This window comes from Sturnira hondurensis, unplaced genomic scaffold, assembly GCF_014824575.4.
Source record: "Sturnira hondurensis isolate 20B ecotype Veracruz unplaced genomic scaffold, ASM1482457v3 Scaffold0001872, whole genome shotgun sequence".
Lineage (NCBI taxonomy): Eukaryota > Metazoa > Chordata > Mammalia > Chiroptera > Phyllostomidae > Sturnira > Sturnira hondurensis.
The window spans coordinates 30475663-30501946 of NW_028074503.1; the positions used below are offsets into that span (position 1 = coordinate 30475663).

At 47.8% G+C, this 26284-nt stretch overlaps 1 protein-coding gene across 10 annotated transcripts in view; it reads left to right on the plus strand.

Annotated features, from left to right (window-relative positions):
- ZNF532 (zinc finger protein 532) overlaps positions 1–26284 on the plus strand; it is a 96544-nt gene that overhangs the window by 30551 nt on the left and 39709 nt on the right. For 8 of the 10 annotated variants that reach the window (XM_037035072.1, XM_037035109.1, XM_037035100.1 and 5 more), the window contains one exon: positions 16227–18592. In XM_037035072.1, coding sequence (XP_036890967.1) covers positions 16244–18592 — 2349 coding nt within the window. In that variant the 5' untranslated portion in view covers positions 16227–16243. Of the gene's footprint in view, positions 1–7858; positions 7930–16226; positions 18593–26284 lie in introns of those variants that run through there. The other 2 variants (XM_037035062.1, XM_037035131.1) reach the window with 2 other exon arrangements.

Here is a 26284-nt window from a genome sequence, read left to right on the forward strand (position 1 = left end):
TGGTTCAATTCCCAGTCAGGGTACATGCCTGGGTTGCTGGCCAGATCCCCAGTGGGGGCGTGTGAGAGGCAAACCACACATTGATGTTCCTCTCCCTCTCTTTCTCCTTCCCTTCCCTGCTCTCTAAAAATAAATAAATAAAATCTTTAAAACAAAAAGTCACTTCTTGTTTAAGGAAAAATAAGTGTATATCTTGCTCTGTGTTCCTGTGCGGAGGCCATTAATTACATTGGCTTGGTGACGTAGGTGGATGTTAGGATATGATTGGGAAATCACATGGGAAGTTGTCCCCATTCGCTGCTGCTCGTTTTTCGAATGGCAGAGCCCAGTTACATTGCTGTCATGGAAAGACTGGCCTTGTTAGAAGGTACCTGAAGGATGGCGAGAGGGGGAAGCAATTCATTTCCTTCCACCCAACCTGTACGACCACATCTTTAGGAGGGACCTGTTTTTTTTTATGGGCTCTTGTTTTGTAGATTAAACTGTCAGGGTTCCAGTTGCCGTGTTGCCCACCTTTGGGCAAAAAGAGAAACCAAATAATCATTTATCTTCTCTGGCCCCGACTGCGGCTGGCTGTTGTTGCTGAGGACCTTTGCATCCCTTTGTGTCCGGAAAGCATGGAGAACACAAACTTTAGGAAATTCTGTTTCTAATAAACTTTGGTTTAAAAGTTGCTAAGTCGTTTGCATTAGTCAGTGGCTGACCTTGAAGCAGCTTATTGGTAAGAGGATAAAATGGAAAATTAATCTCCGTGTGTACAGAGTTGTCATTTAAACATTTTAGGGAGCACTTCTCGTTTGTTGTGGGTGTTCACCAGTCTTCTTCAGAAGCAGAGGGTTGCAGTTCCCATCTCCTGCTCCTGACAGCTCTTCACTTTGCATTTTTTCTTTTGAAAATATTTATTTATTGTTTTAGAGAGAGGGGAAGGGAGGGAGAAGGAAGGAGAGAAACATTGATGTGTGAGAGAAACGTCGATTGGTTGCCCTCTGTACATCCTCGGTCAGAGGCCTGGTCTGCAACGCAGGCGTGCGCCCTGACTGAACCAGTGACCTCTCAACCTGCGGGATGGTGCCCGGCCCTCTGAGCTACACCAACCAGGGCTTTTCTTTGCATTTTAAGTTTCCCTGCCCACCTAGTTATTCATCATCTCTGTCTTACTTTCTGTTTCTAAAACCCCAAACCCATGCCTTTTTCAAGATTTCCTCAGTTTTCTTCTAATGTCCTTTGCTGGTCCCAGAACCTCATTCAGGGTATCGCATCCCATCAAGCCCTCAGGTCTCCTCAGGCTTCTTCTTGGCTGTGACAGTTTCTCAGGCTTTCTCTGGTTTTTCCTGACCTTGTCCATTTTGAGGATACCTGGTCAGGTGCTTGCGGATTGTCCCTCAGTTGGGATTTGTCTGATGTTTCCCTCGTGGTTGGGCTGGGGTAATGTTCCTGGGATAACTTGTCCTAACATCACATCAAGGGCACCTGCCATCCATATGACTCATCACTGTTGATAATGACCTTGGTCCCCTGCTTGAGGCAGTGTATGTCACCCTTCTCTGTAAAGTGATTCATGCCTCTCCCCTTTCTACACTGTCCTCTTTGGGACGAAAGTCACCAAGGAGCGGGACATTATTTTTCACCTCCATAAGGGTGGGGCATCTCCACAAGCTCTTCGGAGGTCTGCCTCACAAACATGTCTGCCTCTCCCCATTTGTCCACTCATTTCCATTGCGGGTACCAGTGGGCACTCGAGGACATTTATTTTATACTTTGGATTATAATCCGTAACTGCTTTATTTGCTGCTTGGTTATGTCGGCATTGGCCGTTGGGGGCTCTTTCCGTCGACCTCTGTGTCCCTTTGACCTGTCTTGCTTGTTTGTTTTGGAGCACTTTCTTATCCTGGCACCACGAGGTGCTCCAGGCTCACTTCGTGCATCTCCTGCCCATTCCTAGAATCCCTCTCTCAGGAGCCCTGGTGCCTTGCAGTCGGGAGTGGTGCTGGGCAGCCTCCTCGGTTTCTGGTGTTTGCTGCTTTGGGTCTCAGGACCGATGCCGGGTTCATCTTCTCACGTGACTCCCTCTCTTTGTTTTCTTACCAGCTCTTGCCACAACACAAGATGGCCTGGATTTGGTTGCTAGAGCCAGCACGTTTTTAGAAGACTAGATTGATGCAAAGTTATAATTCCTTAGATAGGGAATGAAGGAGGCTTTTTTTATGTGGTTTGAGTTCCAGTATTGACACTACATAGGACTCTGAGTATCAAGTTAGATTGAATTTGGTTCGGTGATATTTTTGGCCTGTGATTTGTCTCTTTTATGCCAGTTTTCAAGAATGTTGCAAAGTCATGAACCGTAGGGAGATGGTTGAAAACTTACTCCAATTAAATTGTGAGCGTGTGGTTTCATCAAGGCAGAATAAGCAGATGAACTGAAGTGGACTGGCACCGGGAGATTCGAACCGATCTTTGGCGGTTCAAGGTGCTGCTGAGATCACAGAGGGTGCCGGGGGCCAGGAGGCCGTTCCATGGAGGAGATTAACTGCAGTGCAGGCAATTGGAAGGTGCAGCATTCACATCTTCAGGATGTAACATCTCCACTATATGTATCACCCTGGCTGGTGTAACTCAGTGGATTGAGCGTGGGACTGCGAACCACATGATCGTGGTTCGATTCCCAGTCAGCGCACATGCCTGGGTTGCAGGCCAGTTTTCAGTAGAGGACGCACGAGAGGCAACCATACACTGGTATTTCTCTCCCTCTTTCCTTCCTTTCCCCTCTAAAGATAAATGAATAAAATCTCTAAAGAAACAAATTAAATGTATCGAGGTCACATGGTTAAGTAAAATCCCATAGGTTTTCATTATAGAACTCTGTGCTACACCTGTATATTGTATGATGCGTTTACCACCGGAAGTCAAATCCTCTGTCACTCTGTATTTGACCCCTGTTAACCTTTTCACACCCCCCTTCATATTAGTCTTTTAGGGGAAACCCTACCTGAGAACCCTTTCATTGCTGTTAAGTGAGAGTAAACTGTAAGCTGACATGAATATACTCTTAACTCTGTCTCAAAACAGATAGAGGCACCATATTTTCTTTTTTGTTTCTCATAGCATATTAATGATTGACTGATTAAAAAAATTTAACCCTAAGACTGAAAACTCAAAGAATTGGATACAGTTCTCGGGCTCCTTTGGGGACGGCTTACTTGCCAGCGTCCTGAGGATTGGAGGAGGCAGGCTTCTCGGGTCTCACCTGGTCGGACTCCCGCCCATCTCAGGTGGAGAGAGCTCTGCCTCCTGCACAGGGGCACCGGTCCTTCCAGATGTGACTGTCAGCCAAAGCCGCCACCGCTGCTGAGAAGTTTGTGAGAAGTGGTGGTACACCCTGCGAAGCGCTGTGTCTGGGTGAAGTTTTAATTCTGTTGTCGTTTGGGGTGGTGGAGGTCAGGTGGGCATGGGGGAGGATGGCGCCGTTGTGCCTCTGGTCCGAGCAGTTCCTCCGTCTACCTCTCTGGTTCTGACCCCTCGTGGGTCGTGTGTATCTCAGCTTCTGATTGTGACCAAGGCGCACACCCCAGCCCGTGGGTTCTGTGATGGGTAGTGTGAGCCCCTGACCTCCCACCTTCGGACCCTCAGTACCAGCCGCCCCGCCGGAATGTGCTGCCCACTGAGCTTCTTCCCTGCTCTTCCCCAAATCCACGCACACTGGAGTAGGAAGGAAGGCTGATGAGCACAAACTCTGCTCCAGAACTCGGTCCCGACTGCTCAGCCAGATGGGACTCCTGGCTGGTTGTGGGATGAAGAAAGTGGGAACCTTCTTTGAAAATCTCTGACCACTGGCCAGTCCTTGTTTGAATTTTACACTTTCTGTGCTTGTTCTGTGGTATGTTTCATTATGACAAGGTTCCCTCTAAATAGCTGAAGATCAGCCCCCCATATGCCTGGGGTTGGATATATGCTGTTACCCTCACTTTTTTAGGTGGAAAACCTTCCAACACAAAGAAGCCGGAGGGCAAAGGGCATGCCAGGTTGGACCTGGAGGGTACCGGAAGGACTGCTGTGCCCTCCCAGCCATCATCAGTGTCTGTGTGGCCGGCACATCAGGAGCTCATTCTCTTCACCAGGGGTTGTCTGTGGAAGTGCATTCATTTTAGGGAACTGTATGGATGAGTTGTGTGTGCTCTTCCTTATTCAGTGACAGGAGTGTAGGTCAGTAAGGTATTTCTCGGAGCTGCAGAAAGAAGTCAGTGGGGAATTCATCACCTCCCTCCTCAGTCACTGCACTGATCATTCTTTTTCTTTAAGTATATTTTATTGATTATGTTATTACAGTTGTCCCATTTTTTTTCTACCCATTATCCCCCTCTGCCCCATGACCCTCCCGCCACCCTCCGGCATTCCCCCTCATCCCTCTTAGTTCATGGCCATGGGTCACATATATAAGTTTGTTGGCTTCTACATTTCCTATACTAATTTGTTGGGAGTCACCCTGCCTGGTTTCAGGAGCTGTAATCCCCCGTGGCTAAGGCTGAGTAGAAGACCTTGGGACTAAAAGCCATTTAGGAGACAAAGCTTGTTCCTTGTAGGAGCACCACCTCTGCCCCCTTTCTCTTCACCCTGGTTGGCCCTGGGTGGATGACTGGTTAGCCAATGGTGGGTAAGAGTCCTCAAATGAGAAATGACTTAGGACAGGCATGGTCATGAAGGGGCCCTCAGAGAAGGACTCGGGCTATAAAGAAAGGGGGTGATGGACCCTTGCCCCTCGGCTTTGACATAGCTTGAGTCCTCATTCTGTCTGGGAGAAGTCTCCTAATCTCTGGCTGCCTTACTCTCCTGCCTGACTTAAGCCTGAAACAATGCTGGGTGGAGGTGCAGCCCTGTGCTGGAAAGGGCGGTTCCCCTGGGTGACGAGGCCTAAGAAAGAATGCATAAAATCCTATGAAACCTACTTTGCCAATACCCTCAATTTAAATGATAAGGGTCTAAGCAGGAAGTGAGTTTGTTCCCCAAAGTTTTATGGCTCTCTAACTATCTGATCCTGACTCAGAATAAGCCCTCAGAGTTTTTTGAATGTTATCTATTGTTTAGTCATTTCTGCCTGACAATAATTGATGAGCTTTACGTATGCACCCTGTATTCCTGTGTGGATTGAACAATAAAAGTGAGTCAAGGCAAGGGTTGAGGTGCTCTCCTCTTCAGAGAGTGGCCATGCTGTCCCTTTTCCTCCACAGGACTCGGTAGTCCATGTGAATTTGTCTTGTCTTACCCGTAACACCGCGGACCCCAGGAGCCAGGATCCAAGTCACTATTCCTAAACCCCTGCCCCCCGCCCCCGCCCTGGTCTATCTTCTACCTACCATTTATGCATCTTACTTATTCCCTGTATGTTTTCCCCCATTCTCCTCCCTCCCTCTCCCCACTGATAACCCTCCATGTGATCTCCATTTCTGTGATTCTGTTCCTGTTCTAGTTGTTTTCATTGTTTAGGTTCAGACCTTGTCTGGGAAGCACTTTATCTGCCCCTCCATTCTAAATGATAGCTTTTGCTGTATATAGTTATCTTGGTTATAGGTCGTGGAGACTTCAGATACTTTTTTCCAGCCACCCTCCCCCCCCCCTTCTTGCCTGTAAGGTTTCTTTTGAGAAATTAGCTGATAGTCTTATGGGAACTCCTTTGTGGGTAACTCTGTCCTTTTCTTTTGCTGCTTTTAAGATTCTCTTCTTACTTTTAATCTTGGCTAATGTAATTATGATGTGCCATGGTATGTTCCTCCTTGGGTCCAACTTCTTTGGGACTCTCTGAGCTTCTTGGACTTGATGTCTGTTTCCTTTGCCAGATTGGGGAAGTTTTTCTTCATTATTTTTTCAAGTAAGTTTTCAATTTCTTGGTCTTTGTTTCTCCTTCTGGCACCCCTAGGATTCAGATGTTAGGACATTTAATGTTGTCCCAGAGATTCCTAAGCCTTACCTCTTTTTTGAATTCTTTGTCCTTCATTCTGTTCCAATTGAATGTTTATTTGTTTCTTCTGGTCCAAACCATTGATTTGAGTCTCAGTTTCCTTCCCTTCACTGTTGGTTCCTTGTACGTTGTCCTGTATTTCACTTTTTGTTTCTTTTTTTTTAAAAAAGATTCTATTTATTTATTTTAGAGAGATGGGGAAGGGAGGGAAAAAGGCAGTGAAACATCAATGTGTAGTTGCCTCTAGCAAGCCCCCTACTGGGGATCTGGCCTGCAACCGAGGCATGTGCCCTGACTGGGAATCAAACCAGTGATGCTTTGGTTCACTGTATTTCACTTTCTATAGCCTTCTTTTCTTCCTTTATTTTATGGCCATACTCAACCATTTCTGTGAGCATCCTGATTACCAGTGTTTTGAACTCTGCATCTGATAGATTGGCTGTCTCCTCATTGCTCAGTTCTTTCTCTGGAGCTTTGATCTGTTCTTTCATTTGGGCCATGTTTCTTTGTCTTAGTGTAGCTGTTGCAGTGTAAGGGGCAGAGCCTTAGGTATTCGCCAGGGTGGGGCAACCCACAGTGCCACGTTGTGATTCTGTATGTGGGGTATGGGTCAGAAAGGGAGCAGTGCCGTTTGCTTGGTTCTTCCCCCACTTTCAGTCACTTCCCCCACTACACACAAGTGAATTGGTCCCTTTGGTGCTGATTCCTGGGTGGGTGGGTTTATGTATGTTCTAGGACCCCCATGGGTCCCTGTAATGGACTGTCCTGTGAGGCTGGAAGTTTCTCCCACTGCCACAACCCCCACAAATATTTACAGCTAGCAATTTTGAGGCTTTATTTCCCCAAGGTGGAACTCTGGGTTGGATGGTTTATGTTGCTCCCCAGTTGTTCCTCCTGGTGTATCTGCACCTGAATGTAGGACCACCTGGTCTGCCAACCACTGCCTTGCTGGGCATTCTCTCCTCCCCGGTGCTCATTTCCACCCCTCCCACCAGTCTGAATGAATGTTTTTTCTTTGACTCTTTGGTTGTCTGATTTCTATACAGTTTGATTTCCTGGCAGTTCTGGTTGCTTTTTATTTTTAAATTGGTGGTTGTCATACTTTTGATTGTACAAGGAAGCAAAGTGTATCTACCTACACCTCTGTCTCGGCTGGAAGTGGCCACTGCACCAATATTTCTTTGACACCTTGTAAGCAAGTCACAGGGGGAACAGTTCAAAATTTGTAATACTTAGTAATGCAGAACTTTGTATATAAGGTCACCATTTTGCCTCCATGGATGTTATGGGGGGCATAATGTGCTTAAAGTAACTTACTGTATAAAGATGGCCACAGAAATTGGTGTAGCCTTTGAGGTAGTCACTTTGGCATGTATGTTTATGGATCAGAACAATTTGGGGAACTGTTGCTTCCCTCTTTCCAGAGATTTATCTGCCTGAGCGCAATCTGCTCGCGGTAGAAAAGCTCAGCATTTCCTCTGCATTTTCGTCCTGTGTTGGTGGGAAGGCCAGTACGACCTCCAGAACCGGTGTCTCTGTTTTTGCAGTGTGTTAAGTGCTGCCTGAGGGTTTTTAATATTTTTCTAGAGGAGGTCGAGTGTCAGTGATGTCACACAGCTAGGACTTGGAGGAAGAGCAGGTTGGGAGGGAGCGGGAGGGCTTTAGTGTGGATTGGACGGTCGGTCGGTCGAGTCACATGGGAAGTACAGCCTGCAATTGGGAAGGGGGCTCTTCAGGTAGAATTAGGTGACTGCGGAAGTAAGTGAATTTCGTAAATACTAATGATTGTGTGACCTTTGGAGTTGCTGAGGTCGCCTCAGCACGAAGGTAGACGACAGTCCGAAGGGGGACCTGCACGGGAGAGGAGGACCAGCCAGGGAGAAGTCAGCTCATGGCAATGCGGCGACGGGTGCGAGAGGAAGGATTCCTGGAAAAGGAAACTCGGCTGAAAAGGCCACGGGTGCAGAGAAAGGTCACAGGTAACAGTGCAGGTTAAGGGACAAAGGTTGGGAAGGGAGTCTTTGGGGCGTGTCCTGAGGCACTTGCTTGATTTCCTTTAGTAGCTTTACACTGTTCAGTAGCATTTAACTTTTTATTTTGAAATTATTTTAACTCATAGGAAAGTTGTAAAAAACAAAAGAGTTTCCATGTTCCCTTTACCCGTTTTCTCGAACCACCTGATGTGATGATAGTACGTGTGGTGAAACTGAGGACCTGGCATGGGTGTGTTGCTGCTCAGTGGGTCGCAGGCTTGGCTTGTTCTCCGTGGTCTCACCGTATACACGGTCACAGCGCTGTCCTCTGCACTTGCCTGGGTTCGCTCTTCCCTCCCCTCCTCTCTCTCGTCAGCATCGTTATGTTACTCACTGGGGATATGGTTCAGGTTCTTGGGTGCAGTTGGTCTTTCATTCTGGGCCTCCCCTCGTTTTTGCTTGCCTTTTATCTTTTTCTTCCCCAATTTACATGCAGTAAAATTCTCTCGGTTTAGACAAATGCAAAGAAGTGTGTGTCCACTCCCACAGTTGTGATAAGAACAGTTTCATCACTCCTCCAAATTCCTTCTTTTAGCCCTGGTGGGAGGGCGGATGGCCGGGGGGCTGGGGAGGAGCTGGTACGTACAGGGTCTGTCCCAGCTGACTGAGGGTAGTGTGTTGGTGAGACAGCACTAAGGTAGAGCCACCAGGGGAAGCTTGGGGGAGGGGAGGTCTCTTTGTGCCAGCAGGCAGAGGGGAGTGGAGTGACCAAAAGCACAGGAGAGGGCAACACGCTGGTGGAGGAGGACCAGCTTGGCTGGGATCGGTTTGGCCAGGCCAACTGCAGGACCCGGCAAGATCTGTAGGAAGGAAGGGCGTGGGCAGCGGGTTTGCCCGGGGCCTGTTATCTTGGAAGCTGGAGGCAGAAAGAAAGATACCGAGGTGAGGTGGAGTAAGTAAGGGGAGGAGATTAGAAACAGCCTCTGTCTGCTGGCTGGGTGGGAGTTAATGTGGAGGGAAAGAGGATTGTGGAGCTTAAGTGACACTGAGGACCCCCCAGGGAATACAGAGCAGGGATTTGCACCGCCTTCTCTGGGCAGCTGTGAGTGGGACAGGCAAAGGCTCTTTCTCCATGGCTGAGCTTTTGTTTTGACCTATGAGTGCTGGGAGCTGGGGCTGGGGTGGGTGAGAAGTAAGCCAGGAGGTACAGGTTCAGCTGAAAAGGCTGAGGTGTATAGGGACCATTTGCTCACGTGGCTGGGTCCCCAGGGTCCCTAGGGAGTGATGGGTGAAGGAGGGCAGGGAGGCCTTGTGGGAAGGGGGAAAGAATAACCACAGGGAGGGTCTGGGGCTGCTTTTCTTCTTGTGTTCCCCAAGGTCGTGACCTGATTACGTGACTCTGAGTTGATATTTCCAGAATCAGCTTGAACTTCCATGTAGGTTACATTCACGTCAGGAATATTAGGTATTCACTGAAGCAGAAGCACACTACTTTGGCCAAAGTATCTGTGTATCGGTAGGTTCTACCATAGGAATTTAGTGAAGCAAGTCATTATTCTGGATCATAGCAGTTGTATTTACTAATTTCTTGGTAACATACAGAATAAACGAAATGTGCCTTCTGTTCATTTCATCTGTGCATGAACTTGTTTGCACACAGCGTGTTGGCCAGTGGGTGCCATCCAGAAGATGTTCTGCCCTCCTGGGCAGTGTAATCAGGCCCCCCCCAGTACTGGAAGGTGACACAGTGGGTCACAGTTCCTCCCTGTAGCTGGAGAGGAAGTGTAAGACCTACAAGGTGCTCACTCACTTATTGTCCAGAGTCACTCCAGGACTGAATTGTATGGAGGACAAGGTATAAAATGAGCTGTTTCTGTGGCCTTTGTCACTTGCTTTGGGCCTTCCAATGACACGTAATTCTTAGATTCCTTCTGTGGTTCCATTTACTGTTGCTTATTTTTCCTCCAAGCTCTACACACTTGGACATTCATGTATGTGCCTGTATGTGTTTGTGTTATGTATTATTCTGAAATCTAAGTGTCCGCCAGTTTGGGGGCTCGGTCTCCTCATCTCCCACCCACTTTCATAGACATGTGCTGAGGCAGAGGTTCTTAATACCTGCAGTGGCTGACACCTTCTGCTCCAATTTAAAACAAACAAACCACACCCCTCCGAACTGACGCGTTTCCAGCTGGTTTAGGAAATGTGGAGAGGCATGAGGCAGACCTCTGTCACTGAACCTGCTCCGTGCCTTTGGAGGCGTCATGGTGACAGAATGGTTGCCCTTAGGAACAGCTCAGATGGAAGTGGAGTAGAGCAAAGGTCAGCTTGGGAAGAAAGATGTGATTCCTCCTCCCCACTCCAGTCCTTTCTTTTTGTAGTTGAGATGTAATGATAGGGGGCCTGAAACTAAAGAGATGGACAAGATCAAGGTCTGCGTACTGGTGTAACAGGAAAAACAAGAACCTTAGTGCCCCCGGCCAAGAGAAGCCCATCCCAGGAAGACATTTAAAAAGCGGGGGCACTGGAACCATTTTCTGTGAGGAACAAAATAAATGGGAAACATTGCATGATATTAACATGTCATAACATTTTATATTTGAAGGAAAGACAATAAGGGTCATAAATGAGATCTATTAATTATTGAATTATTGTTTTTTTTTCAGAGAGGGGGAAGGGAAGGAGAAAGAGATCCATTAATCTGTTGAATTATTATTATTTTCTTTTTAGAGAGAGGGGAAGAGAGGGAGAAAGAGAGGCAGGGAAACATCGATTCGAGAAAGAGAAACATCAGTTGGTTCCCTCTCCTATGTGCCTGACTGGGGCCTGAACCTGCAACCTAAGTATGTGCCCTGACTGGGAATCAAACCAGCCACCTTTTGCTTTGTGGGATGATACCCAACCCACTGAGCCACACCAGCCAGGGGGAATTATTTCTTTAAGAAGGGCTTACTGTCCAGATAGTGCTAGAAAATAGTGATAAATAATAGTCCCCAAAGAGAATAACAGACCTCGTATTATTACCACCATTTTATGGAAAGTGTGTATAATACTATCAGGGTGGTCAGTAGACTTTGATTTGGTTTTCTTTAGAATTATTATGATTTAGACTGTAATGATTTTTGTTAAAGAAAATGTTTGTTTGCCCTGGCTGGCGTGGCTCAGTGGATTGAGCGCGGGCTTGCGAACCACTCGATCACGGTTCGATTCCCAGTCAGGGCACATGCCTGGGTTGCGGGCCAGTTCCCAGCGGGGGACTCACGGGAGGCAGCCATGCATTGCTCTCCTTCTCTCCCTCCCTTCCCATCTAAAGAGAAATAAATAAAATCTAAAAAATATATTAAAAAATGTTTGTTTCTGCAGGATTTCAGTGGGGAGGGAAGCTGATGGGTTTTCACTGTTCAGATTACCCCTGCGTTTGTGGTGGAGTTGGAGCCTCTGCCAGGTTGAGGCCTGTCTGGGATTAAGTCGGCGTCCATGGTTACGTAACACCTGGGCCTTTCTCACTGTCATTCTCTGCTTGGAAATTGGGAAATAGCTCCTTAACACAGTTTTTTGGGTCTTGTTTTTTAATTGCAAAGCATGAGTATGAGCAAGGGGTGAATAGGTTTTTCCTAAGTTTCTCATCTGACTTGGTAACTTTTGACTTTTGCCAACCAAGATAAAATAGCTTTCTGTGATTTTAAGAGGCTTTGGTAGGAAAGGAAATGTTTTGTCTGTGTCATTGGAGGGAATACAGTGATCACGTGACACACCAGAGTTCTTTCAATTTCCTTTTCAGTAAACAGGCCTAGCTTTTCCCCCCAAGATATTCTCAGTGCCTGTGGGTGAAAGGGCATTCCACGTGATGTGCAAATGCTCGTAGTAGGTTACAGGTTATTGAAATGGGTATAGCCTTGAATGAGAAGGCTGTTAGTGCCTTGGAAGGAAGATGTATTTTACAGTGAATAAATGAAATGAGAGACACCGCTACAATAACGAAAGCTAATTCTGTTTGAAAATCAAGCTGTTGAGGCCAAGAAAAGCTCAAATTTTGACATATTTATATGTTATCTTTAAAGAGAGAAGACAGATTTATTTTTGTAATGTTTTGAAGCAGTGGAATCTATTTTTAAAAGAATGGCACTTAGAAATTAGGGGAAAATGAAGAAACCTCGCAAACATAAACATTTCTCCCTGTACTTCATATAACTGAGCAATGAAGTGAGAGTTAAAACATTTTTCCCTCTGAGTGGAAACTTTGTTCTCATCTTCCTGAATGTGGGAAGGTCATGGGTAATAAGACGTGATTGTGGGTATGAAAAACATTTCTAGAAACCAAAAAAGAAGTGTGAAGTTACGGAGAGTGGTGTTTGTTACATTAATTATACAACCCTGAGAGGCGAGGCCACCCCCATGCGGGATCTTGGGTTTCAGGCAGAGTGACGTGCTGACGAAGGGCCCCCGTGCTCAGTGTTTTATGCTCATTGTGCATTTTCCACTTGCAGTCAGGACTCCGCCAGGTGGACGCGGAGGGCTGACTCACGGCTTTCTAAACCACTGCCTTTCTAAACCACTGCCGGTTCCCTCTTACCCCGAGGGGTGTCTCACTGGTCCACCCTTTTCCCTCAAGAGAGAGCATAAGGGGAGACAGAGGCGTGAGACAGCAGGGCATGTAGCTGGATTAGGAGTTGCCCCACATCAGCAATGTCTTCTCACCCCTTGGGGGTTGCAGGCTGGTATTTCCCCAGCCTTAACTCCGCTTTACTTGGGCAGGTGGGAAGAGATAACGGCAGGGTGGTGACTCAGGATTTACTAGGTGCTCTGGGCCCCTGTGCGTGGACAGGCCAGGCCAGTCCCCACTGTGTAAACAGGAGAAGGAGATTCTAAGAATCAGGCATTAATCTTCCAGGTATTCAAGAGAATACCTGCAGTCACACTGCTCATCTGAACTGCCAGTCATTGAAGGTTTCACATGGCGACCTTTTAGCATTTCCTGTGGTTGTGTCTTGGACCTACCACGGATGAGTGTTTGAATTATCTCGTGATCTTTTTGCTCCTGAGCTGACAGCCCTCTGGGATGAGCGACGTGAAACTGGATGAGGTCGTTTGCATAAAGGGAGGGCAGATGACGCATCCCTTGTAGCTGTAAAGAGAGAGGAGGGAGGCACTTAGGCGGAGCCCAAGTCCACTGTGACTTCCAGAGTCTGGTACAAGCTGTGAATAGGCTGTGGCATTAAGAAAAAAAAACACCTTTACCCTGGCCAGTGTCGCACAGTTGGTTGGAGCTTTGTCCCATGGACCGAATGGTCGCAGGTTCGATTCCTGGTCAGGGCACATACCCTGTTGCAGTTCAGTCCCCAGTTGGGGTGCGTATGGAAAGGCAACCAGTCAATGTTTCTCTCTCTCTAAAAGCAATGAAAAAAATGTCCTCAGATGAGGATTAAAAAAGGAAAACAGTCTACCTCCAGCCCTGGTGGTGGGGGTTGGGAGTGGCTCTTGATTCTGTGTCTGAGTTCTCTGAAAACAGGAATGCCCCCCCCTTGGATCACATCACCGTGGTTGGTGAAGACAGGCCACAGGGATGCTGTGCTAACCGCAGTTGTTGTCAGCGTTCGATTTAGAACCGCAGTGTGATGCTTACAAGTGGAAGTGGTGACATTCAAGGATTAATCCTAAGTAGGCGGACCTAAAGTAGACATATTATCTGACAGATGGAGTTTTCGTTCCCCTTATTTTGCAGATTAAATGTGCGACTTCATTTTAAAGAGAAAACTGTGCCCTGACTGGTATAGCTCAGTGGATTGAGTGCCAGCCTGTGAACCAAAGGGTTGCCAGTTCTATTCCCAGTTAGGGCTCATGCCTGGGTTGTGGGACAGGTCTCCAGGAGGGGGTGCGCAAGAGGCAACCAACCACACACTGATGTTTCTCTCCCTCTCTTTCTCCTTCCCTTCCCCTCTCTCTAAAAATAAATAAATAAAATCTATTAAAAATCCTCACAAACTTCTGCCCTTGTACAGTATTTTCAGATCGACCTGAGCTTAGAAGTGTTGTCTAGTTTTCTCTGCGCCTTTGTCTCAGCTGTGGTTCGATGCTGGGGATGCGTTCTCCTCTCTGGTTGTAGACGCCCGTCTGAGAGGAGACTGGCTGTGGGGCTTTTCTCTGAGTGAACTAAACTGTGTAGAGAAAAGCGCATGGGCTTCTTTAGATCTGTGTCAACTGAGATATGTTCACGGGAGGTGATTTTTTTCCCTCTAGCTCCTGTTGAACTGTGAGTGTTTATTTTCACCTTCAACAGTAGTTAGGCCTCACCGAATTCTTAGAAGTGTTTGGCCGTGTCCCAGAGTGAGTGTGCCAAAGGTGTCCCAGCAGCTGCTGACAGATTCGTGGTTTGAGTTCTCATTGGTGTGTGGTCACCCCAGTGACAGTGCAGCCTGGACCTTGGTACTTTCCTTAGGAATGTGTGACCTTTGACAGATCTTACAAGAAAATAAATTATTAAATCCATCAGCAAAATGTGGAAGACCACTTCTTAATGACTTAAAGCAGATTTAAAGAAGGAATAACAGGAAACTGGAAGAAGAAAGAGGTTTAAGAATATGTGTCTGCAAACCAGTTAGGCTAATTTTTCCATTGAAAGTTGCCAAAAATCAGCTGTAGACCCTCTCTTCCTCCCTTCTGGCACGGATTGTTGCCTCTTGTTCTTCGCTTTCCTATCTTCATCCTCCTTCTTCTCTTTTCTTCTCTTCCCATCTGCTTGCTTGCCTCCCTCCCTGTAGGAAGCAAGGAAGGAACCGACCCAAAGAGATTCCCTTACTTCCTAGGGTCTCAGAGCTGGCTCTAGCCCGTCCCTCTGTTAGAAGTCTGGCATTCTGGCCCCTGACTTGTGGCCTGTTAGTTATGTGGCGTCGATGGTGTGAAGGTGAGTGCTGACAGGCGAGTAGGTAAGAGGAGACGAGTACACACATTCCAGGGCATACCAGGGTCTAACAGGAGCATAAGACAGCGTGCTCTGGGGATTCAGGGAGCAGAGACTTCTCTCTCACAGTGGAAGTTTGATCTGCACCCCCCTATCACACATCCTCTGCAGGTGGGGTCAAGGGCACCCTTTCAAGGCCCCCAGCATTTTGTATATTTATATATCCTTTGTCATTAATAGTGACTGTCCATTTTTCTAAGATGGTCCCACCATCCAAGGCTTGGTGGGCATGAATGTTCTCCGTCCATATCTAGCTCGGGTGAAAGAGGGCCTTTCCCCTCCTGGGCTCTGCCGTGCCGTGGCCCCGGTGGTTGCACACCGAGGTTAATTTATGGCGGGGACTTGTTCCGCTGCCACAGCCACTTGTCCAGCTGTGTTGGATGTGTGGTAATCACTCTGTGTCACCTTGACCACTAAAACTGCTGAACTGGGGAGGGACAGGGAAGGGAGATTACACTGTCTGCCAGGATGGCGTTTTCCCCCCCTAACGTCATAGAGAAAATTAGGATTAAATAAAAACTGATGGAATCAGCTCCTTAGGGAGTTTTCTAAAAAATCCCAGGTGGAGCTTTAGCAGTAGCTGTGCCATGGTGTGTTGGGATACTTATTTCTTCTATGGGTAAATGGTTACCTGTGATTGTTTTATTTTTTAAAGTATTTTATTTATTTTAGAGAGGGAAAGGGAGGGAGGGAGGGAGAGAGAAACATCAGAGTGTGGTTGCCTCTCATGTGCCCCCTACTGGGTAGGTGTCCGAGACCCAGGTCGGTACCCCGACTGGGAATCGAACTCGTGACCTTTTGATTCTCAGGCCAGCACTCAACCACTGAGCCACACCAGCCAAGGCTGTAATTGTTTTGTGTTTTTTTTTGTAATATATTTCTTTTAACTTGATGTGCTGAATCTGCTGGTATCATAGTGATAATTTTGCCAGTGGAAATAAATGCTGTCATGGTCAAAATGTATTTGGAAGTAGCTTTTTGTGAAAACAGTATGATGAATCCAGTCATAAACAACAAAGTTTCTAGATGTCACACCAAAACCTGCCTTTCTTAAACTAACAGCTTTGCTCATTACCATTCTCATCAGAGAGGCGCCATGCAGATTGTGCTGTGTATGGCACTCTGGAAGAATTACTTTGAAGCTACAGTTACCAAGGTCTTACATATATATTTCTGGATGTTTGCTCACTTCTATTCAGAATTCCATAGTTACAATAGTTGTTCAGTTAATTGACTTTCTCTTCTTGGTAATCATCACTGTATTAGTGTAAATCGTAAGAGGGATATTTATCCTGTCATTACAAAGTGCCACTTGCTGATGTGATTATTTCTGTTTGTTTAACAGGATATCTGAACAAGTTCATGACCATGGGGGATATGAAGACCCCAGACTTCGATGACCTCCTGGCGGCATTTGACATCCCAGACATGGTCGACCCGAAAGCCGCGATCGAATCGGGACACGATGACCAGGAGAGCCACGTCAAGCAGAACGCGCACGGGGACGAGGACTCGCACACACCCTCGTCGTCCGACGTGGGCGTCAGCGTCATTGTGAAGAACGTTCGCAACATCGACTCCTCCGAGGGCTCCGAGAAAGAGGGCCACAACCCCACCGGCAACGGCTTACATAATGGGTTCCTCGCGGCGTCGTCCCTCGACAGTTACAGTAAAGACGGATCGAAGTCCTTGAAAGGAGATGTGCCTACCTCAGAGGTGACTTTAAAAGACTCAGCTTTCAGCCAGTTCAGCCCCATCTCAAGTGCTGAAGAATTTGATGATGACGAGAAGATCGAGGTGGATGACCCCCCTGACAAAGAGGACGTGCGTTCAGGTTTCAGGTCGAACGTGTTGACGGCGTCCGTTCCCCAGCAACAGGACTATGATAAAATGAAGGCGCTCGGAGGGGAAAACTTAAGCAAAACTGGAATCTCGGCTTCAGGCAATGTAGATAAAAACAAAGTCGTCAAGAGAGAAACAGAAACAAATTCTATAAATCTGAGTGTTTATGAACCTTTCAAAGTCAGAAAAGTGGAGGATAAATTGAAGGAAAACTCTGAAAAGGTGCTTGAAAATCGGGTCCATGACGGGAAACTGGGCTCCGAGAAGAATGACATCTCCCTTGGCGGCATGGTCCCGTCAAGGTCAAAGCCATCCTCCAAGCTTTCTTCCTGTATAGCTGCCATTGCAGCTCTTAGTGCTAAAAAGGCTGCTTCCGACTCCTGTAAAGAACCAGTGACCAATTCAGGGGATTCCTCTCCATTACCAAAAGAAGTAAACGATAGTCCTAGAGCCATTGAAAAGTCTCCTGAATCCCAGAGTCTCATCGATGGGACAAAGAAGGTGTCCCTGAAGCAGCCAGATAGCCCCAGGAGCATTTCAAGTGAAAACAGTAGCAAGGGATCTCCATCGTCCCCGGCAGGATCGACACCAGCAATTCCCAAAGTCCGCATCAAGACTATTAAGACATCGTCTGGGGAAATAAAGAGAACAGTGACAAGGGTCTTGCCAGAAGTCGATCTTGACTCTGGAAAAAAGCCTTCAGAGCAGACGGGGCCCGTGGTGGCATCAGTGACATCCCTTCTGTCGTCTCCCACTTCCGCGGCCGTCCTTTCCTCTCCCCCCAGAGCACCTCTGCAGTCTGCCATGGTCACCAACGCAGTTGCCCCTGCAGAGCTGACCCCCAAACAGGTCACTATTAAGCCTGTGGCAACTGCCTTCCTCCCAGTGTCCGCTGTGAAGACGGCGGGCTCTCAAGTCATCAATTTGAAGCTCGCTAACAACACGACGGTCAAAGCCACGGTCATATCTGCTGCGTCTGTTCAGAGCGCCAGCAGCGCCATCATTAAAGCTGCCAACGCCATCCAGCAGCAAACCGTCGTGGTGCCGGCATCCAGCCTGGCCAATGCCAAACTCGTGCCAAAGACTGTGCACCTCGCCAACCTTAACCTTCTGCCTCAGGGCGCCCAGGCCACCTCTGAGCTCCGCCAAGTGCTCACCAAACCTCAGCAGCAAATCAAGCAGGCAATAATCAATGCAGCAGCCTCGCAGCCACCCAAAAAGGTGTCTCGAGTCCAGGTGGTGTCCTCCCTGCAGAGCTCAGTGGTGGAAGCTTTCAACAAGGTGCTGAGCAGTGTCAACCCCGTCCCAGTTTACATCCCCAACCTCAGTCCCCCCGCTAATGCAGGCATCACGTTACCGACCCGCGGGTACAAGTGCTTGGAGTGTGGCGACTCCTTTGCTCTTGAAAAGAGTCTGACTCAACACTACGACCGACGCAGCGTGCGCATCGAAGTAACGTGTAACCACTGTACAAAGAACCTCGTTTTTTACAACAAGTGCAGCCTCCTTTCCCATGCCCGCGGGCATAAGGAGAAGGGGGTTGTGATGCAGTGCTCCCACCTGATCTTAAAGCCCGTCCCGGCAGATCAAATGATTGTTTCTCCGTCAAGCAATACTTCTGCTTCATCTTCCGCGCTGCCGAGCTCCGTGGGGGCCGGCACACACACTGTCACCAAAATTCAGTCTGGTATAACTGGGACCGTCATATCCGCTCCTTCCAGCACACCCATCATTCCAGCTATGCCTCTAGACGAAGACCCATCCAAGCTCTGCAGGCATAGTCTGAAATGTTTGGAGTGCAATGAAGTTTTCCAGGACGAGACGTCGCTGGCCACGCATTTCCAGCAGGCTGCAGATACGAGTGGACAAGTAGAGTATCATTTACATTTTGGTGTTTCGGTGATGAATCTGTAGACACGAGTGCTCTATACCATGCCCTCGCTTTTACGGGTGGGAGCTCAGTTTACCGGAAGGGGGAGTGGGGGTGTGTGTGGCCGTATGTGTATGCACATAGGCGAGGGGAGGAAGGGTCATTTCCGTAGAACAGAACAGTACGGAAATACAAATTTTACTCAGAATTTTGGGGGGTAGCTGATTCTTCTAGATGGATAGGACCTCTATGTACTAGTTGAGTTATGGCACCTTAGACTTAGGGTAAGGCACGGACTTCTTAGCTGTTGGGTCATTGGAATATATGTAGGGAGTCTGACATCCAGCCCATTTCGGTATCATCCCATTGACTCGGGTTCAAGTCGGGCTGTGTACATAACTGATGGTCCTTAACTATTAGAGACAATTTTGGTATTTAAAAAATTCCTGTTTTTACTTACAATTACTCTTTTTTTATAGTTAAGCATACCTAACTCGTACCCATTTTATGGTTTGCCTGCTTGGTCCTGAATTGTATCGAGTGATACACTTTATTACTACAGTGAATTTCAGCTACAGGTGGAAAGCCCACCTGCTTAGATATGATACCTCTGCATTTGTTTGCAGCCTTTTTGTTGTTACAGTTTCAGTGAAGCCTGGGTTGATGTTGGTGAAATACATTTCCCAACGGGCATCAGTCCGCTTTTACCCCTATCCTGGCCTCTCTCCGCAAGGCCAGTTTTGGACTAAGAGATAAATGTGTTTTACAAATAACATGATACTCTGTCATCTAGAGTAGCTGGACATGTTGAGTGAAACATATTTGAGCTTAGAGAGGTCATATGTTTTATGATCCTAACCAGAAAACGAATGAAATTGGAAGGGGCCACTGGTTTGGGCTAATGTAGTCGGACTCAAACTTCTGTTCATGAAGACTGAGTGGTAAACCGATTCTTTTTTTTTATTTGACTCCAATATCCCCGTGATAGTTCTCCAAGGGCAACGACTAAGTTCTTTGCAGGATTTTGACTTTGGGGAACAGAAGATTAAGCATAACTCAATAACTTTTTTACTCTTGGGTGTTCAGTTTAGTGGAAATGGAAGCGATAAGGAATTTCGAAAGCACTCTTGCGGTATTGGATGTTAAATGTTTCGTCGACTTTGATTATAAAATACTCAAAAAGATTCAAGCAGCCAACAAGTTCAAGAAGGCAGTGATGATGTTGCCCTTCTAGGGTGTCCTTGGAACAGTGATTGGGCTCTGTATGGGTGTGCCCTCTGATCTTGGCCCCACTTCAGCAAAAGGGCAGTATTTCTTTCTATCTTAAAGGGGGAAGCAGAAGAAAAACCACCCACGTGGTTAGTTCTATTTCTCTTGTTGCCGCATTTCCCCATCCACTGGTGTTTTGTATATCCTGGCTTCTGCAGGCTCTCCCACCCGCTCCCAGCTCCTGTGTGCTGGTCAGTATCTGGCATCTTGAGCTGCCCTCAGCTGTGTCTGCTCTGCGTGGGATCCCTCCTTCTCTGGCAAGGAGGAAGGACATGGGTAGGAAGGTGGGGACAAATTTCCCTTCTTCCCATGCCACCCTAGTTTCAGGCTGTTATCTGTTTAGGCCCAGTCGCCCAGCTAGGGTCAAACAGGGCTGAGTCTCTTTTCGTCAGGGAAGGAGGTTAGCCTTGCTTCCTGTGTGTGGTTGCTCCTTTGCCTTGACTTTTGCGTTGCACCAGGTCAAGGATATAGCGCAGCTCCCGTCTCACCTGGAATACCAAGTAGTGGGTCATGGCCAAGCATACGATAACTTTAGGGCCACATCAGCATGAAGCCAGACATTCTTCCCCTAATCTATTTCTCAGCTAAGCGTCAGAGAAGAGAATCTGTTTGGCGAGCTCCAGCGGCTGGTATCCAGGCATCACAGGGCTGGCAACATACACGTGCCCCGTGGTACACTCTCCCTGTCCCCCCTTCTCTCACTGAGATCTAGCCCAGAACACCTCCTCCACAGTTTCCCATTCTTTTCACACTCAGCCAGTGGGTTCTCGTGCAGCCCCCCGCAGGCGGCCTGGCCTCTTGCTCAGCAGCGCAGCCTGCGCCAGCTGTCCATGGAAGGACTGTCCCTTGTCCAGCATGCTGAGTTACATTGACCACACCTCAGACGCTTCCATAGGGCAGGGGCTTGGGGGGAGCCTGACTGTTGGCTGGAGTAGCCTCCAGGGTTGCAAAGGCTGGGGTGGTCCTCGCCCACCCATGTCACCTGGTGTGGTATCAGGACTGATGACAGTGGGAGGTGCGCTGGAGACAGGGAGAACGGTGGGAAGAAGAGAGAAAATTCTTCATCTCAGCTTCTCCGGTTTGCCATTCACCAGACCACTGGCTAGTTCACCATCTGTGAACTTCAATTCAGTTGGGGGAAAGAATCCACTTATGTAAACAAACTGTTTCTTCTCCGTGAATAGCACTTAAATGCTCAATGTCTCCTTACTAAATTTAGAAGTTGAACCAATGGCACACTGGGTACCAGCCTTTCCTGAGTGCCTTCTTTCCCCTGTTGTTGACAACATTCGTGTATGTGCAACTTCTGCTTCTCCTTCACCTTCGCCTTGACCTTCACTTTCTTGGAAAGTTGCTGGTTAACTGAGTTCTGAGTCGAGCAGCTCTTTGAGGCTCACACCCAGTGGTCCTTCCTCGAACGGGTCCCCGGGGCCATGGAAGCCCTGTGCCTGCAGCTCCTGCTTCTTTTTTTTGTTTTTTAAAGATTTTATTTATTTATTTATCTTTAGAGGGGAAGGAGAGAGGGAGAGAAACATCAGTGTATGGTTGCCTTTCGTGCATTCCCTGCTGGGAGTTGGCCTGCAGGGACCTGGCCTGCAACCCAGGCATGTGCCCTGATTGGGAATCGAACTGCGATCCTCTGGTTCGCAGGCCTGTGCTCAATCCACTGAGCTACGCCAGCCAGGGCCAGCTCCTGCTTCTTACCCAGCGTTCCCGAGGATTCCTCGGGGCGGGGCTCTCCAGGCCTGCATAGCAGCCTCGGTTTGAGAATCATCCACTTGGACTCCTGAACTGGTCCCGCTGCCTCTGGTGATCCTGAAGGTTCAAGTGTATGACCTCAGGGCCCTAGCAAGCCTGAGCTTGGCTTGCTCGTTGCCTTCCTTCAAGTCAGCTTTTGACTTGACTGGGACCAGAGGAAGGTGCACTCCCTGACCCGCAGCAGGGGTGGCCCTCACTCCCCTATTGCCCAGTGTCCCCCCGGCTGCAGTTACCCTGATGATTTTTAAGTCTCACCCGATAGTGCTGAAGGGTCCTGTGCCAATGTTCTGGGTCTTCCTTCCCAAGCCTTGCCATTTCAAAAATGAAACCTCTTATTTTGAGATCGTTTTCATTTCATTGAGAAAAATAATACAGAGACATCCTATATACCTTTTATCAACCTCCTCCAATGGTAACTTCTTGAAAAACATGGAATAGTATTATAACCAGGAGGTTGACAATGATGTGGTTGATAGAGTATTTCCATAACCACAGAGAACTCTCACAGTGTCGTTTTAGAGCCACTGTGCCCCTTCTTAAGCCACAGCAACCCCCAAACTAGTCTCCATTTCCAGATTTGTCAGTGGAGGAATGCTGTGTAATTGGACCCTGGCCATTTACTTATAACCTTCTGGCCTTGGCTTTTCTCACTTGCGTCATCCCCTGGTGGCTGCATGTGTCAGCCTTCTTGCAAGTATCAAAAGTTCTTCCTTTTTCTTGCTGGAGAGTGATTCCATTCCGTGGTGGTGCCCGCAGGGTGTTCAGCCGTTCACACCGTTCGGTCCTTGAAGGGCAGGTGGCTACACTGTTTCCAGTTTGGGACCGTTATGGGTCAAGGTGCTGCAAACATGTGTGTGCAGGCTTTCGTGTGAACGCAGCAGGTTTTCGTTTCCCTGGGATAAATGCCCCAGTGCACAATGGCTGGCTCGTCTGGTAATGCATATGTATATCTTTTAACAACTCTTTTCCAGAGCAGTTGTCCTGTTCTGCATCCAATGAGCAGTTGTATGGGTGGTCCGGTGTATCTCTGCATCTTCTGTTGGCTTTTGATGGCGGTCTTTTTTTTTTTTCAAGCTGTTTCAACAGGTGTAGAGAGAGCGCATTGTGGTTGTAGTTTGTGGTTCCCCAGTAGTTAATGATTTCAAACATCTTTCTGTGTGTTTATCTGCCATCTCCGTGTCCTTTTGGTGACATGTCTCTTCACATCTTTTGCCCTTTTCAGATTAGGTTTTTCTCACTGTTGAGTTGTAAGTATTCTTGATGTAGTTTAGATACTAGTCCTTTGTTGGATATGTGGTTGGTTGTCAGTCCTCCCCCCCTCCCCCGCCCCTGTCTGGGCTTTTTAAAAAAATTTTTTTAACTTTTTAAAAGGTCTTTGGTAGCACAAAAGTTTTTAACTTTGCTGGCGTCTAGTTTTTCAGTTTTTTTCTTCCAGAGCTTGTGCTGTTGTTCATCTCTTAAGAACTCTGTTCTAGATCCAGAAATTTTTCTCCTATGTTTTTTCCTAAAAGTTTTGTAGTTTTTGCTCTAGGGTCTGGGTTAGACTGCCCTGCCTGCATCTGTCTGTTTACCCCACATCAGAGCGAGAGGTCAGGATGAGGACATTGTGGGGGTGGAGAGAGGGGTCGCTTCCCTTCCCAGCTGCATGGAACCACGTGATGCAATAGAAATGGAGCCCACGGGCACAGGACTTTCAGCACCCAGTAGATCTGCCCTGGTTTCAGGAACTTTCTGGATATGCTCTGCGCAGGCTGCTCCTGGGAGCCATGGAGCCCACCGAAATTCCCTTGCCCGCCTGAAACATCATTTTACCAGCTGAAGACTCACGACTTGTAGTTTTCAGTCCTGCTCTCTGAAATGCTTAGTTTTAGTTTTGGTTAGACTAGATCTGTCCGAGTTTTTTTTTTAAGGACCTTATTTATTTTTGAAGGGAAGGGAAGGAAAGAGGGAGAGAGAGAACATTGATGTGAGAGTGAAAAATCGATTTGTTGCCTCTTGCACGTGCCTCAACCTGGGCCCAAACCCGCAACCCAGGCATGCGATGTGCCCTGACTGGGGATTGAACCAAATCCCTGAGCCACACCGGTCGGGGCTGGCCTGCTCCAGTGTGTATTCCAGTGCCATCAACCTTTAATTTAACTGTGTTCTCCATTGATTATCATCTAAACAGACCCTATTGCTTTCTGAAAATTTGCTCACTTAATCGCCAGCCCTTATCAGGGATTTTTGCCGTTGCAGAATGACTTAAGGGAAAAACCACCACAACCAGCGAGCTTTGGGAGCAAAGGTACAGTGAGTGATTTCCACTGCAATTCTTGCTTTGGTTTATTCCCGTTGAAGTGAGTTCTGAAATGAAATGCTCTCTCCGTTCTTATTGTGAGATCGTATGAAAGTGAATGCCAGAAAGCAACCCGGTGTACTTTATTAATTGTTATTTTTGGTAATTATACCGTAGACAGAAGATTAGGAAGCTGCTGATCATGAGGCAGAAACAGTTTCCTTTGCACCTGTGGGCTGACTGTGGAGCCAGCAGTGTTTGGACCATAAGATGCAGTGTTCCAGGCTGTTTCAGGTTGTTGGTCTCTGAAATTTCAGCATAAATATATGCTGTCTTGACTCACATATCGCTAGCCTTTGTCACCTTCCCCCTTGTACCTTTCCCATGCTGTTCTTCTCCCTCAACTGCATTGGAACACGCGGAACTGTTTTCTGTGTTACTCAGCCATCTTGGAAGCCTTCAGAGGGCCGGAGGGTGCCCCTGACCTCCTGTCCCCCTTCCCCACAGCCCGCATGACAGCGGCAGTGCTGGTTTCGGTGCCAGGGTGGGGCAGAGGAGGCACAATACAAATAAATAGTCAGGTGTGGATCGCGATAACACTTCAGCTCTGTTTTCCTGTAGCCTTCTCCTGTTTCTGGACTTTTGAGAAGGACTATCTTCTTTGGAAAAGGAGCAGTGCTCTGAGTAAATGAGTCTGCCTGTCGAGTAGAAATTAGCTGTTCGTTACTTCAATACTGAAAACATGTATCCATTTTTTAGACGATGCAAATAAAATGTCAGAAGACACTGAAAACCAGTTAAGTACTTTTCGCTTGTTTCTGTTCAAAAGGCAGGCACTGTTCTGCTGAATTGTTTTCTCCTTTTGTAAATAGCCTCAGCTTGTAGAGAGTTCGAGTTTGGAGATACGTGGTAGTTTCTGAGACTTCAAAAAAAAAGGAAGAAAAGTCAGGTTCCTTTAGACCCCAGAAACCCCGGCCTGTACCTCTACTCAAATACGCCCCCCAAATCCAGAGACCGTGTGTTCTGGCCACAAATGCCAAGGATCCCAGAGAAGCTAATGGGGTGCCCGCCCATGCGTCCCTGCCCTCTCAGGAGCAGGGAGGACAACGTCACCCAAAACAGGTGCAGGGACGAGGACAGGCAGCTAGGCCAGCCGTGCTCACGTGAGTTTAACACTGGGTGTCCGCCAGGCGTGGAGGAGGGGTGCCTCCCACCCCCACAGCGTGCTCTCTCCTCGGAACAGAGTGGGCACCAGGAGTGGAAGCAGGCGCACAAAGACGGCCGTGGAGGAGTAGGTGCGGGGTGTGCGGAGATCTCCGCCTCTGTAGGTACATGAACTGAACCCCATCAGGTCTTCAGGCGGCCCGATTCCCCGGTGACTGAATTCCCCCATTTCTGTTGTGGGGGTTGTTGTCTCTGTACTTGTGCCCAAACTTTCTCCTGGAACTTCTGCCTCTGAGGTGGGTGGGGAGCCTCAGCCGGTGGAGGTGGAGTGAGCCCGTTCCTGTAGCCAGTCAGTGTCTGGGGCCGGGGCCGGGGGTCCTGGCGGCCACCAGCTGTCACAGAGCCAGCCCCATGGGGGCTGGGGGACCACCCCGCCACACAGCCCATCATGAGGGGAACACTCCCCTCTCCAAGAACTGGTAGGAGAGAGGTTGGCATTGAAATGTGGGTGTGTAGGCCACCCTGTTCCTCTCAAAAAACATTGTTCAGCCTTTGCAGTCACAGATTTTTGTCCTAAAGAACACTGAATAATTTATAAAACCCATTTGGAATTGAGTCATATTGATGCTTTATTGTTAACTTGCTAGAAACAAAGCCTTTTCAAACCCAGCAGCACATTCATAGCTATTTATGTAGTTACATATGTGTCATAAACGTAAAAATGTCTATTAGAGAACATTTAAGCAATTCATTGTGAATTGTATTTGTATTGTGAAGTATCTATATCTATATCTTGATGACAGATCATGTAAAGAGTTTTCTCATATGGAACACGTGCTTTGTCTCCTTTGCGGATACCCCCCTTTTTGTTGTCGTTTGTCCCTTTTAAAAAATGGTGGAACCGCCTCGCTTTAGAGAGACGCAGCTGTGGAGAGAGCGGGTCACCCGTGACCCTAACGTGTTGGCCATCGCAGGCACTCAGGTGTATTTGCGAATCGTTTCTCTCCTGTGTATTGTGGTCTGTTCATTCCTGGTGACCCCCCTCGACGCCCCTCTGACGAGCACTCCGTCCCAGGCCTTGGATGCAGTCACAGTCCAGTTCAGATCCTGGTTCTTAATGCCACTAACTGTGGAGCCGTGGTCCTGTCTTCACTTCTCCAAGCCTGATTTCCTCATGTGTAAAACGCACGTAACATTCTCTACTTCCGAGATTATGTTGAGA